Source organism: Pristis pectinata, chromosome 3, assembly GCF_009764475.1.
Source record: "Pristis pectinata isolate sPriPec2 chromosome 3, sPriPec2.1.pri, whole genome shotgun sequence".
NCBI classification, from domain to species: domain Eukaryota; kingdom Metazoa; phylum Chordata; class Chondrichthyes; order Rhinopristiformes; family Pristidae; genus Pristis; species Pristis pectinata.
In genome coordinates, this window is record NC_067407.1 from 35870178 (window position 1) to 35889339 (window position 19162).

Sequence of the window (19162 nt, forward strand, 5' to 3'; positions counted from 1 at the left end):
AGCCTCAACATCCTTCCTATAATGGGGCATCCAGAAATGAATGCAATACTCCAGATGCAGCCTAACTAAAGTTTTATAAAGCTGCAGCATAACTTCCTGACTCTTGAATTCAGTGCTTCGACTAATGAAGGCAAGCATGCCATATGCCTTCTTTACCACCCTATCAACCTGTGTAGCCACTTTCAGGGAGCTATGAACTTGGACTCCAAGATCCCTCTGCTCATCAGCACTGTTAAGGGTCTTGCCATTAACAGTGTCCTGTCTCTTTACATCAGTAGTCAGAAAAATTGCTGGAAACTATAATAAAGGATGTGATAGCAAGACAAGTTAAATGACTGAGTAGAGTTAACATGGAATTGGAAAATTAAATTCTGTTTAACTAATCTATTGGAGTTCTTTGAAGATTTTCCTGGTAGAGGAGATGAAGAGGCACAGGTGGACGTAGTATATTTGGATTTTCAAAAGGCTTTGGGTAAAACCACACATAGGAAGTTGACGAACAAAGTTAGAGCACATGGAATTAAAGGTAATATATGATTGTGGTTGGGCAGTTGGTGATCAGATAAAAAACAAAGAAAAGGGATTAACAGGTTTTTCACAGGTTGGCAGGCTCTGACTAGGGGGATATCATATTGCCTGATGGTTATGTCCCAACAATTCACAACCTAAATCCATAATTTGACTGTGGGGATCAAATGAAACATTACCATGTTTCCTGATGACACAAAACTGTGTGGCAATGTACTAAATGATGAGGACACAAAGAGGCTTTAAAGGGATAAGGGTAAGCTAAATAAATGAGCAAAGACCCAGCAAATATGGAGACATGTGAAGTTATCCACTTAAGCAGTACAAACAGAAATAATGAATATGTTTTAAATGGTGACAGAATGGGAAACGTTGATATTTTAAGGACTTGGGTGTCCTTGTACAAAGGTTTGAAAGCTAACATGCAGATGCAATAAGGAATAACAAAAGCAAATTGTATGTTATTGTCCTTTATTGTAAGAGGAATCGAGTATAAGAATAAAGGTGTTACTACAATTACATAGGGCCTTGGAGAAACCACACCTGGAGTATTATGTGAAATTTTGATGTCCTCACCTAAAAATTCACCAGACAGGTTCTTGGAATTATGGTTTAGTCATGTAAAGAGAGAATGAATAGGCTAGGCCTTTGTTCTCCAGAGTTTAGGAGACTAAGAGGTGACCTCATTAAAATGTACAAGGTTCTTAGAGAACGCTACAGGGTAGATATGAGGACAATGGTTTTCCTGGCTAAACAGTACAGAAATATGTTTCACAGTTTCAAAATCAAAAGTAGGCCACTTTGGACTAAAGTGAGGTCAAGGAAGATTATATTTATCAAAGTTGGTGAAAATTTCCAAGAGTAAGAAACAGTATCAATATAGCCATCAACATACTGGGAAAAGAGCTGAGAGGGGCGAATTGAAATGGGCTACAACAACGAATGGTCCATATGAAAAGACTGATGTGGATAGGACCAATAACGTTTCTCTTGCTTACTTAGTGAAAGTGAATGAAGTCAAAGGAGAAATTGTTTAATCCAAATTCAGCCAGAGGCTGGTGGAGGTGGATGGGGACAGGGACAGGTAGGGCCTCCATTAAAAGAAGTAGCAAAGGGTCTTGGACTGCCCTGGGGTGGGACTGATGTTTCAGTGGAACTAGATGCTAATGGTGAGAAAGAGAAGTTTAAAGCCTGGAAACTAAAAATTATTAAATACACAGAGCATGTTGGATGTTTTGTGATAGCAGATTAGAACATATTTACATGCTAATTATACACAGCATGATCTCATCCTATTCATATTAAATTGGACACTTAAGAGTATGTTATAATACCGCAAATTGGAAAATTAATGCCTCAAAGAAAGTTGCTAACAGACCCATGATTTCCTGATATGCCTTTTTTCCATGGGGACAGCTGTGTTGGGAGCACATATTCAGAAAACTGGCCCTTTAGTATGTTTCGCAAGCAATTCTTAATATGTGTAGACATATAAGATCATTAATTATTTTTGGAAATGTTAGGGAACTAATGCTTAACATGTTCATGTGACTTTTCTTTGGACATTTACATGAACGCTATACAAACAAATTGTTCAATAATATTGTCAACGGTAATTGCCAGGCATTCTGAGATAAATAATCTTATTTCTTCAATTGGATTTGCATTAGATTTTTAATTGGTAATAACTACAGCAGTAGGTAAATTTGTACACAATTTTTTGAACATAATGATGTTTTATCCTAACTTTGCCAAAACATTCTGATGCAAAATTCTAATTGCTGCTATTATAGTTTGCAATAACAAGGGCAATAAACGTTGGCCTTGCTAGTGAAGCTCACATCATAAAAAATGGTTAAAAAATTTAACTAAATGAAGAAAATACTACTGTAAAGAAAAGTCAAATATGTCCCAATAAAGTACACATTCCAGCACAGCAGAAAAGCTTCTATTCATCCAGAGCAGCATTCATTCTGATAATCTTTAAAAAAGTGGGAAGGTAAGCATTGCCACCAGGCTATAAGAGCTAGACAGACCTGGCCTTGGCATTGGACTCCAGTTCTGGGAATGCAGCATGACTTTTAACAACATGTTCTATCTAAAACAAAGAAACACATTGTAGCAAGGCTGTTAGCTTTCAGAATAAGTAAGATCTGTAAAGTTCAATTGATTATACTCATTTTCAAAATGTCAATCTTCCTCAGTATAGCTTCAGTACAAAATTACTGGGTAACGCTGGAAATAGAGACTGGCTGGTGAATGGAGAATTCTTTTGTGTGCTTTTTGTAAGTGCCTCAAAGTTGTTATAAACACTGGGTTTATCTTTTTTTACATACAGCATAAGATTAAGTGTTTCCCTGGTTGAATTATTGAAATTTAGAATCTTTTAATAATTTTATAAAATCAAATAAGAACCACATTAGGATTGAAACTGAAAACAACATATTTACAACATGAATAATAATGATGGTTATGTGAAGTGGATTGAATATTATAAGTGTGAAATTTGAAGGATTTACCCAGCTATAATAGACAATCTTCATACTCTTTTTGTTTCAGTGGTGCCAATGATGATTCACATTGTCTCAGAAATGAGAAGTAACAGTTTCAGTCCAGCAAAACCCATGCCCAGTTGGTAGAACTCTTACTTCTGACTCCATTAAAAAACATTGTGGTTCAAGGCATTGCTCATGGCTTGAGCATGCAATTTACACCGGAATTGTCATGTCGTATTTGTAATCTTATTTTTTGATTCAGATAGATGAACAAAAGAACATAAGGAATAGGAGCAGGAGTAGGCCATCTGGCCTGTCGAGCCTGCTCCGCCTTTCAATAAGATCATGGCTAATTAGGCTGTGGACTCAGATCCACCTACCTACCTTTTCCCCATAACCCTTGATTCCCCTACTATGCAAAAATCCATCTAACTGTGTCTTAAATATATTTAATGAGGTAGCCTCTACTGCTTCCCTGGGCAGAGAATGCCACAGATTCACCACTCTCTGGGAAAAGCAGTTTCTTCTCATCTCTGTCCTAAATCTACTCTCCTGAAACTTGAAGCTATGTCCCCTACTTCTAGTCTCACCTACTAGTGGAAACAACCTTCCTGCCTCTGAAAATCAGAAAATCTTCCAACATTCTGCAACTATATCTTTATAAATCAATATAGAAGCATTAATTTGTCTCCACAGTGTTACTCCTGCTATTAAGGCCTCATTCCAAGCCTTAAACAATAATTAGTGCTCAACCAGAGGATGCTGGATTGTTCAGGGTTTTATATTTTTCTGTTTATCTTTTAAGGAAGAAATTAATGATCCCTTTGTAGCCGAACGCGGCGCGTGGCAGGAAAAAAAACGCAGAGACCGGCGGCTGGACTGGATCACACTTTACTGACTCAAACAAAGCACGTGCGCACGCCAAAGTAACCGAGGGCCTCTCCGGCAGATGTGATGTGCGGTCCCCGCCGGAAGGCCCGCCCCGCGGTTAGTCCGCGTCGCAGTTAGTTCGCGTCACGCTCCCGCGCATGCGCCCGCAGCCGCCAATGGCGGTTCGAGTCCTGCAGGTCCGGGCCGCTACCCCCCCCCCCCCCAGAATCGCCCATTGGGGGCGTGGGATCCCTAGTCTGTGTGTCCGCCTTGGGTGGCCTGCCCCTCTGGCGCGGTGAGGGCACCTTCACGGGCTGTCTGATGTCCAAATGTGCCGGTTTGAGGCGGTCCACTGTGAAGGTCTCTTGGTGGCCCCCCACCTTCACGACACATGTAGATCCGTTGTGCCAGATCACTTTGAAGGGTCCTTCGTACAGCCTCTGCAGAGGGGACTTGTGCATACCCCTGCGAATGAAAATGTACTCACAGTCCCTGAGATCCCTAGGAACAAAAGTCGGTGTAGTGCCATGTCTGGAGGTTGGAACCAGTACCAGGCTCCCCACCTTGTCCCGCAGCTTCGTCAGCACTTCCGCCGGAGTCCCTGCTGGACCTTGGGCCTCCGGCACGAACTTGCCCGGAACCGTCAGGGGGGTGCCGTAAACCAACTCCGCTGAGAAGGTGCCCAGGTCCTCCTGGGGGGCCGTGTGGATGCCCAGTAGAACCCAGGGAAGTTCATCTGCCCAGTTGGGCCCTCTGAGGCGCGCCATCAGGGCTGACTTGAGGTGCCTGTGGAAACGCTCGACCAAACCGTTGGCCTGTGGGTGGTACGCTGTGGTGTGGTGTAAATGGGTGCCCAGGAGCTGTGCCAGTGCTGTCCACAACCCTGACGTGAACTGTGCCCCGCTGTCGGAGGTGATGTCCGCTGGAAGTCCGAACCTGGCGATCCAGTTTACGATGAGCGTCCTGGCACAGGACTCCATGGATGTGTCCGCTAGCGGCACGGCTTCCGGCCACCTGGTGAACCTGTCGACCATGGTGAAGATATACCTGGCACCCCAGGAGACGGGCAGGGTTTATGGCCATCCATGAGTGCCAGCATGTTATCCATCAGTTCAGATGGCTTGCGGTCGCCCAGGCTGTCCATGCGCAGGAGCCGCGCGGCTTGTTCGTGGCGGGAGAGTCCGAAAGTGCGGAGGAGGAGTGCCTTGGTTTTAATGTACCTGTCCTCCATAGGTGGATGGTGCAGGAAGTCGATGATCCGCGCTGCCATGTCCTGGTCGAGCACACTGACCACATAGTAGTACCGCATGGCGTCGGCTGTAATGCCTCTGATGTTGAACTGGGCCTCAGCCTGCTCGAACCAAACATGGGGCTGAGCAGCCCAGAAAGTTGGGAGCTTGAGCGAGATTGCGTTGTGCAAGTCGTTGGGATTCATGTTTCGGGTTCCAGATGCCGTCTGGGAGCATCGGGGTCACCAAATGTAGCCGAACGCGGTGCGTGGCAGGAAAGAAAATGCAGAGACCGGCGGCTGGACTGGAGCACACTTTACTGACTCAAACAAAGCGCGCGCGCTCGCCAAAGTAACTGAGAGCCTCTCCGGCGGACGTGACATGTGGTCCCCGCCGGAAGGCCCGCCCCGCGGTTAGTCCGCGTTGCAGTTAGGTCACATTGCACTCCTGCGCATGCGTCCGCGGCCACAGATGGCGGTTCGAGTCCTGCGGGTCCGGGCCGCTACACCTTGTCATTACTTGAAGTTATAGAGGATGGGGGAAGAACATCTTGACCAGCAATTCATCCTTAATCAATGGCTAGCATGCTCGCTTAAATAACAATATTTTGCATGTATAATATTTTTAATTTAGAAAAATGTCAAAAGGGTTTTCACGGGGCATTATCAACAAATGTAACACTTTTATTTTGGTTTTATTGAATATCTTAGGAGAGAGGTGGAGAGGAGGAGAAGAGCTTAGGGTCTACATATCTAAAAGCATGACCACCTGTGGTGAGAAATTTAAAACAGCAGCATTCAGTAAATGAAATGAAGTGAAATGAGTTTTTCCTTTACCATTTATAATTATACCAAATTATTTACACGCTGCTATGTTTGGCAAACCATTTCATACAATTGCTTCAAAATATGGCCACAATGTCTAGAAGTTCACGGCTGCTTGGTCGCATTAAATGATCATAGAGTATTGGCAGTGTGGAGCCAGAGTATAATGTGCTAAAGAACATTTGGCACCATGGAATAGGGGTGAATTTCCAGGCAAAACCAACACTTATAAATATATAATGGTGGCTAAATATTGCAATACAACTAACATGATACACAACAGAAAAACAGAAAACGTGACGCAGAAAGTCAGTTTAGTTTAGAGTTTTTTTAAAATTAAGGGCACATAGACAGACAAGAGCAGTAATGTTGTTAAATTTGTGGCAATAATGGTCAAAAATTTCCAGAAGATTGAAAGAATTAATTTTCTACCACTTACTATTAATCCGAAAATATTCTTGTTTCTTGTGGTCTATTATTCTTCAGTTTTCTGAATTGCTTACTTAAAATAATCAGGAATTTAAAAATATTGTAAAACATATGTGGTTAAACAAAAAGTCATGATCAAACCTGAGTGTATGCAGATATTTCAGTGATGTTTCCTAAGTTCAGTATGCACCTAAAATACAAAATACATTCCTTCTCACAAGACTCTATAACTACCGTTTTGGGAGTTTTCTTACCAGTTTTCCTGTAGCACTCTGTCCACCTTCATTTAACCATAGATCAGGTACCATAGCGGAGTAATAAGGGCCCCAAACACCAGGCACAAATATTGGACTTTTACTAATCTGGGGATAAAGGTAAAAATGTTAAGACTAGATTAAATTATAGCATGAATGGAGTATCAGTTGCTGAGGCCACATTATGCTATCTACTCCAGTAGTTGAACTTTGTTGCTTGTAAGTGTAAATGTAGAATTAAGGATGCTAGTTGAAATAGGAAATGCATATATCATTTAACATTTTAAATTTAATGAGTACTTCAGAAAAGTTACCTCTGCAGAAATGCCCAAATTAAAAATGTAGTTAATTTGTTACCAAATGTTCAGTGTCATTTTAGCTTCCTAGAATCTCTTCAAATGTTACACAAATAGTATTGTGAGTGCAGTTTAAAATCTGTGTTAACCCCAAACTTATATCCTGCTATTCCATGTAACATTCCATCAGCACAGTTTGTTGATAGCATTTTTATTTCTGAATCAAAAGGTATGGGCTTTAGACCCACATTAACCAGTAAAGAAAGCTGACACAAAAGTACATTACTGAGAGCTGCATTAGATTATTAGAAACAACAGCCCTGTTTTTTCAGTTAGCCGACCTAGAGTAAACAAAGCACTACTGGTTCAATAACTAAGCTGGTTCACTCAAGCCCACTTTACTATGGCACTCCTGATGCCATCATGGAAGAGCCCTTACAAAGGGTGGCTGGAGCACTGTCTGTTTACAACAGTAGGTTTTGTTTATAGCATTTAATTTATTGATCAGGTTTAATGATATACAGATAAATAAAATAAAATCCATATTTCACATATTTATACCAGCTGATTTCTTTTAAAGTCTCATTTTTGTTTATTTTTTTGTGGGGGCATGGGATTTGGCTGTCCAAACTCGGTAATTTGTGCTCTATAATGGGTCAGCTCATTTGTGGCTGCTGACGAACCCTGAAAATCAAATTAGATTGGGTCTGCCAGCTAGTTCAAACACAAATTGCCAGTACACACTGCTGGATACCCATATGAAAGTCAAAATATAATTCACTGCTTTTAGGATAAACAATTAAATGAAAATTCATCTGACTTTTCAAGTGGCTCAACAAAAAGTTAAAGATCCATAACAATGATCAAAGAAGAGATTGGATATCTTCATGCCTTTGTTTAAAAAAGAACAAAGGTGGCAACATCCCTGCTTCCAATAATAGGATAAAAAAAACAGATTAACTGGTTATATATTTCATTGTTGCTTTCAGGACTTCGTTCATGCATACTGCTGCTTTTTGCCAATGTAACATGATAAGTAGCTTATTATTTTAAAGCACTTTGAGCCAGCTTAATGTAATGAAACGCCACATAAATGATACCATTACTAACACTTCAGTTAATGTTTATTTCACAGATTGAGGAATACAGGTCTTGCTTTAGAATATAAGCACATAAGAACTAGGAGAATAAGTTCAAACTTGCACCTTATGGTTAATCTTCTCTCAGCACCATTTTACATCACTTTCCCTCTATCCCTGGATTCTCTTCATCTCCGACAATCTATCAATCTCTTTTTAAATGAACACGAGGACTGGGCCTCTACAGCCTCTGAGGTGGAGGATTCCAAAGATTCACCATCCTCTCAGTGACAAAATTTCTCCTCATTTTGTCTTTAATTGCCTGTCCCTTATTCTGAAACTGTGTCCCCCATCCCTGGACTCATCAGCTAAGTGAAAATTCTTCTCTGCATTTGAGAGAGGTCCTTTTTTTTGGAAATGTTGAGCCTGGTAAGAAGTAGAATAATGTTAGCCAGAGTTTGATCCCCTCTCAGCTACTTGAACAATGAACTCTCCACTACAGACTGAAACTTTACTTAAAATCAGTGATAAGTTAGCCAAAATGCGGGCAGGTTTGCTAGAACTGTTGGGGAGGGTTTAAACTAAGTTGGTAGGGGGATGTGAACCAGAGTGTTAAGTCAGATGATGGAGCAGTTGGTGAAAAGGTAGATGCAATGTGCAGAGAGACTGTGAGGAAAGATAGGCAGTGGATAGGGCATAAACGCAGTCAGTCGGATGGGTTGAAATGTATTTACTTTAATGCAAGAAGTATTAAGAATAAGGGTGATGAACTTAAGAGTATATGGAATTATAATGTTGTGGCCATTACAGAGATTTGGCTGTCACAAGGGCAGGATTGGGTGCTTGATGTTAGATTGGGTTTAGATGTTTCATAAGGGATAGGGAGGGAGGTAAAGAAGGGGGGGGGGTGGCATTGCTAATCAGGGATAGTATCACAGCTGCAGAAAGGGAGGACATTGTGGAGGGATCATCTACTGAGTCAATGTGGGTGGAAGTCAGGAAAAGAAAGGGAGCAATCACTCTATTGGGAGTATTCTATAGGCCCCCCAATAGCCACTGGGACACTGAGGAGCAGATAAGTGGGCAGATTTTGGAAAGATGCAAAAATAACAGGGTTGTTGTCATGGGAGACTTCAGCTTCCCTAATATTGATTGGCACCTCCTTAGTGCAAAAGGATTAGATGGGGCAGAATTTGTTAGGTGTGTCCAGGAAGGATTCCTGACACAGTATGTGGACAGGCCGACTAGTGGAGAGGCCATACTGGATCTAGTACTAGGCAATGAACCTGGTCAGTGGGTGAATATTTCTGAGATAGGGACCACAACTCCCTGACCTTTAACATAGCCATGGACAAGGATAGGAGCAGACGATATGGGATGTTTTTAATTGGGTAAGGGCTAATTGTGACGGTATTAGGCAGGATATTGGGAGCGTAAAATGGGAAGAGATGTTCAGAGGGAAATACACAGGAGAAATGTGGAGGCTGTTTAGGGAACACTTGCATGGGGTTCTGGATAGGTTTGTCCCACTGACACAGGGAAAGGATGGCAGGGTAAAGGAACCATGAGAGGTGAAACATTTAGTCAAGAGGAAGAAGGAAGCATACTTAAGGTTTAGGAAGCAAAAATCAGGCAAGGCTCTTGACAATTATAAGGTAGCCAGGAAGAAGCTTAAGACGACACTTAGGAGAGCTAGAAGAGGACATAAGAAGGCCTTGGTGTGTAGGATTAAGGAAAATCCCAAGGCATTCTACACATACATGAAGAACAGGAGATGACTCGAGTGAGGGTAGGATTGTTCAGGGATAAAGGGGGAGAACGTGCATGGAGGTAGTGGAGGAGAGGTCATTAATGAATACTTTGCTTCAGTGATCACCAGGGAGAGGGACTTTGACGGACGTGACGTCAGCAAAGAACAGAATAATATGCTGGAGCATGTTGAGGTTAAGGAAGAGGTAGTGTTGGAGCTTCTGAAAAACATTAGGATAGATAAGTCTCTGGGGCCAGATGGGATATACCCCAGGTTACTATGGGAAGCAAGGGAAGAGATTGCTGGGGCATTGATGATGATCTTTGCATCCTCCCTGGCCACAGGAGTGGTACCAGAGGACTGGATGATGGCAAGTATTGTTTCCTTGTTCAAGAAAGGTAACAGGGATAATCCTAGGAATTACAGACCAGTGAGTCTTATGTCAGTGTTGGGCAAGCTATTGGAGAGGATTCTTAGGGACAGGATTTACAAGCATTTGAAGAAGCATAGTCTTACTCGGGATAGTCAGCATGGCTTTGTGAGGGGCAGGTTGTGCCTCACGAGCCTAAATGAGCTTTTCAAGGAGTTGACAAAACAAATTGATGAAGGTAGAGTGGTGGATTTGATGTAGATGGACTTTAGTAAGGCATTTGACAAGTTTCCCCATGGTAGGCTCATCCAGAAATTAATGAGGCATGGGATCCATGGAAACTTGGCTGCATGGATTCGGAATTGGCTTGCCCACAGAAGGCAGAGGGTGGTAGTAGATGGACAGTATTCTGCCCAGAGGTTGGTGACTAGTGCTGTTCCACAGGGATCTGTTCTGGGACCTCTGCTCTTTGTGATTTTAATAAATGACTTGGATGAGGAAGTGGAGGGATGGGTTAGTAGGTTTGCGGATGGCAGGAAGATTAGAGGGGTTATGAATAGTGTAGCAGGTTGTCGCAGGTTACAACGGGTTATAGACAGGATACAGAGTTGGGCAGAGAAGTGGCAGATGAAGTTCAATTCGGAAAAGTATGAAGTGATACACTTTGGAAGAACGGACTTGAAGGTGGAATACAAGAATAATGGCAGGATTCTTAGCAGTGTGGAGGAACAGAAGGATCTTGGGGTCTAAGTCCATAGATCCCTCAAAGTTGCCGCGCAAGTTGATAGGGTGGTTAAGAAGGTGTATGGTGTGCTGGCCTTTATTAATTGGGGGATTGAGTTCAAGAGCCATAAGGTAATGTTACAGCTCTACAAAGCTCTGCTTTGACCACACGTAGGGTACTGTGTTGAGTTATGATCACCTCATTATAAGAAGAGTGTGAAAGCTTTAGAAAGAGTGCAAAGGAGATTTACCAGGATGTTGCTTGGATTAGAGAATATGTCTTATGACGAAAGGTTGAGCGAGCTGGGGCTTTTCTCTTTGGAGAGACACAGGATGACAGGTAACTTGATAGAGGTGTATAAGATTATGAGGGGTAATAGATAGAGTAGACAGCCAGCACCTTTTCCCCAGGGTGGCAATAGACAATACCAGAGGACATCAGTTTAAGGTCAGAGGAGGAAAGTTTAGGGGAGATGTCAGAGGTAGGTGTTTTACACAGAGAGTGGTGGTTGCCTGGAATGCACTGCCGGGGGTGGTGGTAGAGGCTGATACAATAGGGAAATTTAAAAGACTCTTAGGTATGCACATGGATGTAAGGAAAATGGAGGGTTATGGGCACTGTAGGAGGGAAAGGTTAGATTGATCATGGAGTAGGAGTTTATATAAGTTGGCACAACATCGTGGGCCGAAGGGCCTGTACAGAGCTGTACTACTCTTTGTTCTATATTCTAAAATATTGTCAATATTAAGTGTCAATTTCAGCCAATGTTTAGTTCAAGGTGCTATCTTGGTAAAGGAGTTAAAGTTTCTGTTAGGACCAGCCTAGACAATACATAAGGGGTTATTTGCCATGGAGTTTCGCCACTGTCAAATATTAAAGATCTTACATGGAACAGCTAGCACAAACCACATTTTCTCCTAATAGGGACTAGTTCATAAGCAAATTGTTGGAGACAATGTTGATCTATTCATGCTCACTCACTCCAGAAAGTTTGAACAGCACATTTGAAAAACATTGAGGCATTTTCTGTGGAGCTTTGTCAAGACTTCACTATATTAAAGCAACTTTTACTCTGGGAATTTTCAGAAGATTTTATCTAAAATTATTGCTGTACCTCATTGTATATCTCAGCATCTTAGAAAGATGTCCCTTTGAACTGCAGAAGGACTTGGAGGACATGAGACCAGACAGGGATGCACTGAAAGCTGCAAGAGATATGGACCAGAGGAAAAAGAAGCAAGGTGAATTCCTTCCCTCTCTAGGTGCAGGTTACCTTAGTCTTCTGAACCTTCTTCACAGGTCATGTTCAGAAACCTCCAAATCTTCTCACTCTAATGCTGAATCCTGCTTTTGTACAATGACCACTCTGTACCTTTAACAGAACATACAACTTGAGTTTTGAGCGCTGTCTGGGGCCTTGATCTTCATATACTCTCTTCCTTTGTCATCCAAAGGCTGTTTTGGCACATTGAAGGCAACGGTGTATTTCATCATCTATGTCTGTCTCCGCTGAGAGGTGGCTCCCAAGATGTGGGAAATGGTTTTATGGTCTTGTCATGAACCATTATTATCATAGGGCAGTATTGCGCAGTAGGGACAAGTTAGCAGAGGGTCTTTGTCCTCCTATATGCTTCCTTGAATACCCTACAGCAATTATCTCAAGGTACTGGAAAAGTCCACTAATGTGTCTCCACAAATCCTCCAAATTCAATGGGATAAGTCAGGGTCCTCTCCCAGGTCAACATCTCCAGTATTTTTACACTGTCAGCTACACTCATCATTTTTGTGCCCAATTTCATGAAATGAACATTCTATTCCAAGACAGAATGATGCAGAGAAAAAGATTCAAGGATGTGTTCAAAGCCGCCTTGAAGAAATGAAACATGCCAACTGGGTATTTATGATTATCACCACTCAAAATGGAAAAGAAGCATGTGAGAAGCTTTTGACCAAGCATCGGGAGCACTCAGAACTGCATTACCTCACTATCGTATGCTTCATCTGTGAAAGGATCTGCAGTTCCCACATTAGCCTCATTAGCTGCCTCAGAACCTACTAAATCAGAGTGGAAATATGTTATCCTTGATCCAAAGGAATTGTCTCATTAGAAGAAATACATACAGCCGAATGAATATTGTTCCTAATCAGTGCTAACACTCAGCTGTATGTTTTAGCATCTGCTGGTGTCCAAATTACGGTAATCCACAATTAGGTCCCAAATCCCCTCCTAATCCAGATTTTCAAACATGAATGCCTTATTTTCAAACGGTATAATCCAAATCATTAAAATTTGTAGTTAAAGCTGGGAAACATTTAGAGGTGGATGTATAAAACTTGCATAATATGCATTAAAACATTCCTCACATGCAGCTCATTCGAGGAGACCAACTTCCAATCCTAAATTTAAATGTTGAAGTCAACAGTTTATAATTGGTGACTTTCATTGATGGTTATACTGCCAAATGAAGATATTGCAAGAACAGGGAAGCCTTAATTTTTAAGGGATGAAAACTCAGTGCAATCAGACTGAGATCATGGAAAAGCACTTCCTCACCATGATTTATGAGAAGCTATGACAGCAGCCAATATAACAACAGATGAAACTCTTCTCTCTCTCACTATAAACAAACAATAGAATAGTATGTCAGTACAGATGCAATCCCTCAGAGAGAATTCTCTACCCCAGAGAGTTATGGATGCTGAGTTATCAAGTATATTCAAGGTTGAGATAGAAAGACATTTGGACAATGAGAGAATCAAATGTTATGTGGGCTGGGCAGCAAAGTGGAGATAGGGCTGAAGATCAAATCCAACCGTGGTCTCATTGTATGGCTTGGGGGAGTGCATAGCCTACTCTTGTTACAATTTCTTACGTACTCAGTTTCTATATAGGAATAACTGTGTAACTGCCTACAATGTTTAAAAATGTTAGCATCATTCATTGTGTGTGCATAGAAGTAGGACTAGAATTGGCAAAAATAGCAATTAATTGGATACTTTGTTTTTTTTTGTTTTTCAACATTCTCTCCTAAAGGTGCTTTTACATGCTGAGTATAGTTAGGAGAATGCTGGCAGTCTTCCAATACTCCTCCCAAATTGAGACTGTTTGCGTGCAAGCAGCGAATAAACAACCTGTCCTGAGTTGATACATGGACATTCAGTTTCCAACAGGGGTTACTTAGAATCATTGATACTAATTGGTACATAATTATCACTACACCAGCTAGAATGAACATGAACCTGGATTTAAGAATTCACAGCATAAAACACAGATTATTAATGTCCAATGTTTGGGTGTTAGACTATCCATCATGGTGAATTTACAAAACTTGCAAGCTGTCATGCGCCAATGTTTAGCTTCCAGCACTTCTAAATGCCTTGGTGTGGTAGAGCTTGCAAATGTTAGGTAAGAGTCATGACTGACAGAGTATTTTGATAGGTAAATAATGTGGCTATGGTGAATTGAGCAGTGCCTAAGTAGTGAAGCAATTGTTTGGATAAGGCACTTGAAGATGTATCCTCTGACTTTGACCAATAGTGCCAGGTCATTGAATCTGATATATCCCTGTGATTGGGAGCCCATTCTGAGGTTAGACAGAGAAGCAAGTATGAGCAGGCTTTTGGCAGAGGACTATGAAATAATGACAAATGCAAAGCAATGGAGAGGGAACAGAAAATAAGAGAAGAACTTAAAGGCGAATCTACCTGGAAGACAATAGACACCTCAGACCCCTGGCAGCAAACCAGCTAATGTCAGCCCTTTATAAATTAACGCTAAAGCAGGCCTCAGTATTCCAGTCAAGGTGTACATCGGTGTGATAAGCACAGAACTATTTCTGTGCAACTGCCATCAAAAACTGCACCTCATGACTTCACTGTCCATAACTGGTAGCTTCGGTGCATCAGAGAGTCATATGCATGCCAGACCTGCTGTTCACTCAAGGCAGTAGGAAAATGGCTTCCTAAATGCTTGAACACACTCAGCGATTGAATTTTTGATGTGACACAGAAATATGGCACTATACAGTGGAATTAATAGACTGATACCTTTAAAACAAATTTCCTTGTTCTGCTCTGCTCAGCTATCTTAGAGGATACATTTAATTTACCTTTATATTCTCACTCATCAAGCTCCAAATTAAGGCAGTAATGGGTATTTGGCAACTTTAATAACCAGAGCTCAGATTTGCTGGAGCACCGCAGCATTTTCAATCTTCAGTTCTAATTAATTTTCTGCCACAAATGGCCATGAGTCCAAATTGGTAACTGCCATCAAGGTCAACAAACCAACAGCTTATCTCCTTAAACCAACTGTTTTTAAGGACATAAATGGTTAACAAAATTCTGAAATAGCAGCTTGAACATCTGATGATAATTTAAACAAAGTTTATTAAAATATTACCAAATTACATGCAGGAAGATGTGTCTGTGGATCATGATACATAATCAGCCTCAGGACCACAGTTCATTCTGACCAGAACAGCCGGCATTCAGCAGCATTAATGGCAGAAAGTTTGGGATTTTGGTGCACGCATGTCCAAGTTGTTTGGTGGGTCTGTTATCAGAGGAGTTAAACTACATGGAAGGAAGAACATAAAGAAGACTTTGGAAACCTCTGGCATGATACTGGCACACTGTCTACATGACGGACATTGTATGATCCACAAAATGTGAAGGATGTTTCAGCATTCCCTACCTCCTCCCCATCCTGGGTAGATATCATATCAAAGCTGTGACAACCAAAGTAACACTGGTATTGTACAGCACACTGCCGAAGGAAGGGGTTGTAAATTATAACATCTGGATTTCAAAAGACCTCTGGGACAGCAATTCAGTCATGCACACAGTCACAACAGATAATCGTGGAGGGGCACATCACTTAATTGGCATTCCCTGACTTCTGAAGGTGAGCAGCATTTTTGAAGCAAATTGTAGCTTTACTCTAGGCCACATATACACACAATATTGACATCAGAGTATTAACAGTTCAAAAGTTACAACTTTAAAGTTGAGTTTCTATACAGTATGATTTCAGGCATTCTCACACTACAACATAAATCACAATTCATTTCAGAGTATGATGTTCAAACATCCTCACCTACACTTTCATCCATCACACATTTGTAACTTTTCATCCATTTATGAACAAATCCTGCAGCTATATAATTCAGCCCGATTACACCTGCTACATGTGCACTACCACTTACAATTAATTTCATTAAGGCAAACAATCACCGGTGCACATTTGTGGCCTAAAATGCATTGACTGTCATACTGGTAAGGTCATTGGCAGAAGTATGCAGAGCAGGCAGATCCAGACGTCAATCAGCATGCAGCACTTATTTGACACCAGAGCTGCCAAATTGCAGCTCAACATTCCAGCAAAAGCCTCCAACAGCTGAACATGTCTACAAGAGCAAGAAGGAAACCCCACCAGTGTTAGATAAAAAGCATTTCCAAAAATCTGGAGGTTAGCTTTTGTTTGATTTCAAATGGTGGTTGGGTCCGATTGTACAAGGAGCAATGTGCCAGGCGCTGAATGAAAGTCTTGACTTCAAGACTTCTGCATGATTGTATTAATATGCATTCCCATTGCACTGTAACATGACTGGGAGAAAAAGCAGAGGCCGCCACAGCAGGATGAACTGCTAGGGCTATCCAATTTAGCCTATTACATCTCCATCAACAATTTAGGACCTGAGGAATAAATCTTCAAAATGCATATGGAATGCTAAATGCTTAAAACTTTATTGAGAAATTGTGTGTTTTAAATCTGCAGGTAAATCATCATTTTTAAATTGCCATCAATATTTATTTCCATACTCAAGGCCACTCTCCTTTTCTGGCCTTGGATGTTGTTTCCAACAAATTGTCGGCTGATGTGCTTTTGGCGTGACTTCAGTATTGAAAATTTTGTAATGATAATGAACTTATGTGGCCTTCATAAAATAATACTATCAGAGAGTGTATTTCCATGAGTCACAACATGCAATGGGAATAGTTTTGATTTGGTGATGGTGAAAAATAAGCAATATCTGCTTAGCTTTCCAGTATACCTTGCTCTTGATGTTCATTTCTATTGGGTAAATTGAGAGAAAATTTCTACAACTTTTAACTATGGTACTATAGAGTCTCCATTTCAAAGGTACTTTTTAGTTTTGACACATTTTAATATATTTTGATGACAGCAGGTGCATAAGATATTTTCTTTAGGATCAGTGTCAGAATCAAAAAAAATTCACAGAATATTCTACCGTGTCATTTTTGGAGGCTTATATTTTAAAAAATATGAGGGGGCTCACCTACCTCCAGTTCAGGAACAGACCTGATGGAGACATTCTGTTCCCTGATCCCTGCCACCACACTAACAAAACAAAATGGCTGATAGTGGCATCTCTGCACACCGACTGTTTTATTCCACCTTGTAGCAGCACTGTAATTTTAACACTGCACATGAGAACTAATTTTCCCTAAGAGTTCTTTTAAAGACTCAAGTTACCAACTAATGCAAACATTCAATTGGATTCCTGAACATTTCCATGGTAAAAAATAAAGCAAATTCTGTGCAAAAGGGATGCATATTTTGTTGCAAATATTAAAAGCAACTACTAGGTATCAATGGATGGAGAATAACTATTATTTCTATTTGCCTCACTGCTCATTTGAAATATGGTCATCGTATATATAACTGCTGAGGTTCTCAGCTGTCCAACACATACAAGATACAGGTGAGTCACACATTCAACTATTAAACAAAAAGCACTAAGAAATAATGCATTTACCTAAGTCACTTAGAGCACCTGAGTTTACTGACCTCTAAAATCCACAACAGATCTACAGATTTGTTCATGGATCTCATCAATAAAATCTCATGACCAGTGCTCTTTAATTGTTGCTCTATCATCTTTCAAATCCCTGTTATTATAGTCAATACACAGTTTTATTTGCATTACCAGGATAAAACAAGTCCATCAGTTCATGTACAGAGCAGTTCTATTTTGCAGATCATCTTACAAAGGTGTGATTGTTGGTGATGCATTAAGGCTGGGTACACCTGAAGCTGATCAAAAGCAGTTTGAACACCAGCTTGATCAGACAGGCCTCTCATTGCAGTAAATTAATTCCAAGCATTTATCGCCACTGCCTTGGGGCACTTTGAAACAAAACATGACCTTGAATTGTTGGGTTTTGCAAACCTGTGTGACAGGAACATTAAAAATCACACCTAAAGGGTGCATTACAACTAAGAACCTTTTGCATTTGACAACTAATAGAATCATTGAGAATAAATATTAAGCCATGACTTCAGATGAGTGCAGATAAATGTTCAAATAAGAAAATACAGAAGTTGTTTTCAGATGAAGGGCTCTGCCCTGAGCTTTGCTGTCATGCTATGTGACTCACTATTCAATTACACAGAATGGCATGAAGTTCCTGTGCTTGTTGGTACTTACAAAGTAAATTAGACACAGGAAGTAAGTGCTTGTCCATTTCAATTTAAGGATTTTTTTAACAGCATGATAATTTTCAATTACTGTCAAACAACCTTAATGTATTGAAAATGAGCTATTACAAGTATGGTGTCTCGTTTCTTCATTGAATAGTGTCATACAAAATTTACAAGTCAGAAGGAGCCCATTTGGCCATTACATCAGTGCCACTTGAAAAAGAGCTACCTGACCTTAGCCCACCTTCCACCACTTGGTAGACTTGGACGTTATGGTTCTAGGAACATATCAGAATAGTTTTTAAATGTACTGAGGGTTTCTGCCTCTACCACCCTTTCAGGCAGTGAGTTCCTCCCATCCCCGTTTTGAAAAAAATTTCTTCACCTCCCTTCTAAGCCTTCTTTTAAAATCTACACCTCCTGGTTTTTGACACACTACTAAAGGAAATGGATCCTTCCTATTTAGTCTACCTAGGCCTTTCATGATTTTATACATCTTAATTAATTGTCTTCCCTTGGCAATGTCTGACCCAAAGAAAACAACCAAGCATATCCAGTCTTCCTTAAAACTAAAATTTTGCCGTTTTGGTAGCATTTTTGTAAATCCTTACAAATTGACTTTAAGGCATCTCCAGTGAAATCACATCTTTCCTGCAATGTGGTGATTACAACCTTAGCCAGTTCTCAAGCTTTGGCTTAGCTGGTGTTGCATGCAATCCTAGCATAAACTCCCTGCTCTTATATACTATGCCCAAGCCAATAAAGGAAATAATGTTGTAAGTTTTTTTTTAATCATCACTGGTTATTTTTAAAACATCGTTAGATTGAAATTGGTGGCCTCTTGTGACAGTAATAGTGCTTGGCCAA

General features: G+C 40.8%; 1 protein-coding gene across 5 annotated transcripts in view; it reads right to left on the minus strand.

Annotated features, from left to right (window-relative positions):
* Window positions 1-19162, minus strand: part of fggy (FGGY carbohydrate kinase domain containing) — a 175191-nt gene that overhangs the window by 71083 nt on the left and 84946 nt on the right. For all 5 annotated transcript variants that reach the window (XM_052011828.1, XM_052011823.1, XM_052011824.1 and 2 more), the window contains 2 exons: window positions 6630-6737; window positions 2565-2626 (listed from right to left, as the gene is read on the minus strand). In XM_052011828.1, the coding sequence (XP_051867788.1) occupies window positions 2565-2626; window positions 6630-6737 (170 nt within the window). The remainder of the gene's footprint in view (window positions 1-2564; window positions 2627-6629; window positions 6738-19162) is intronic.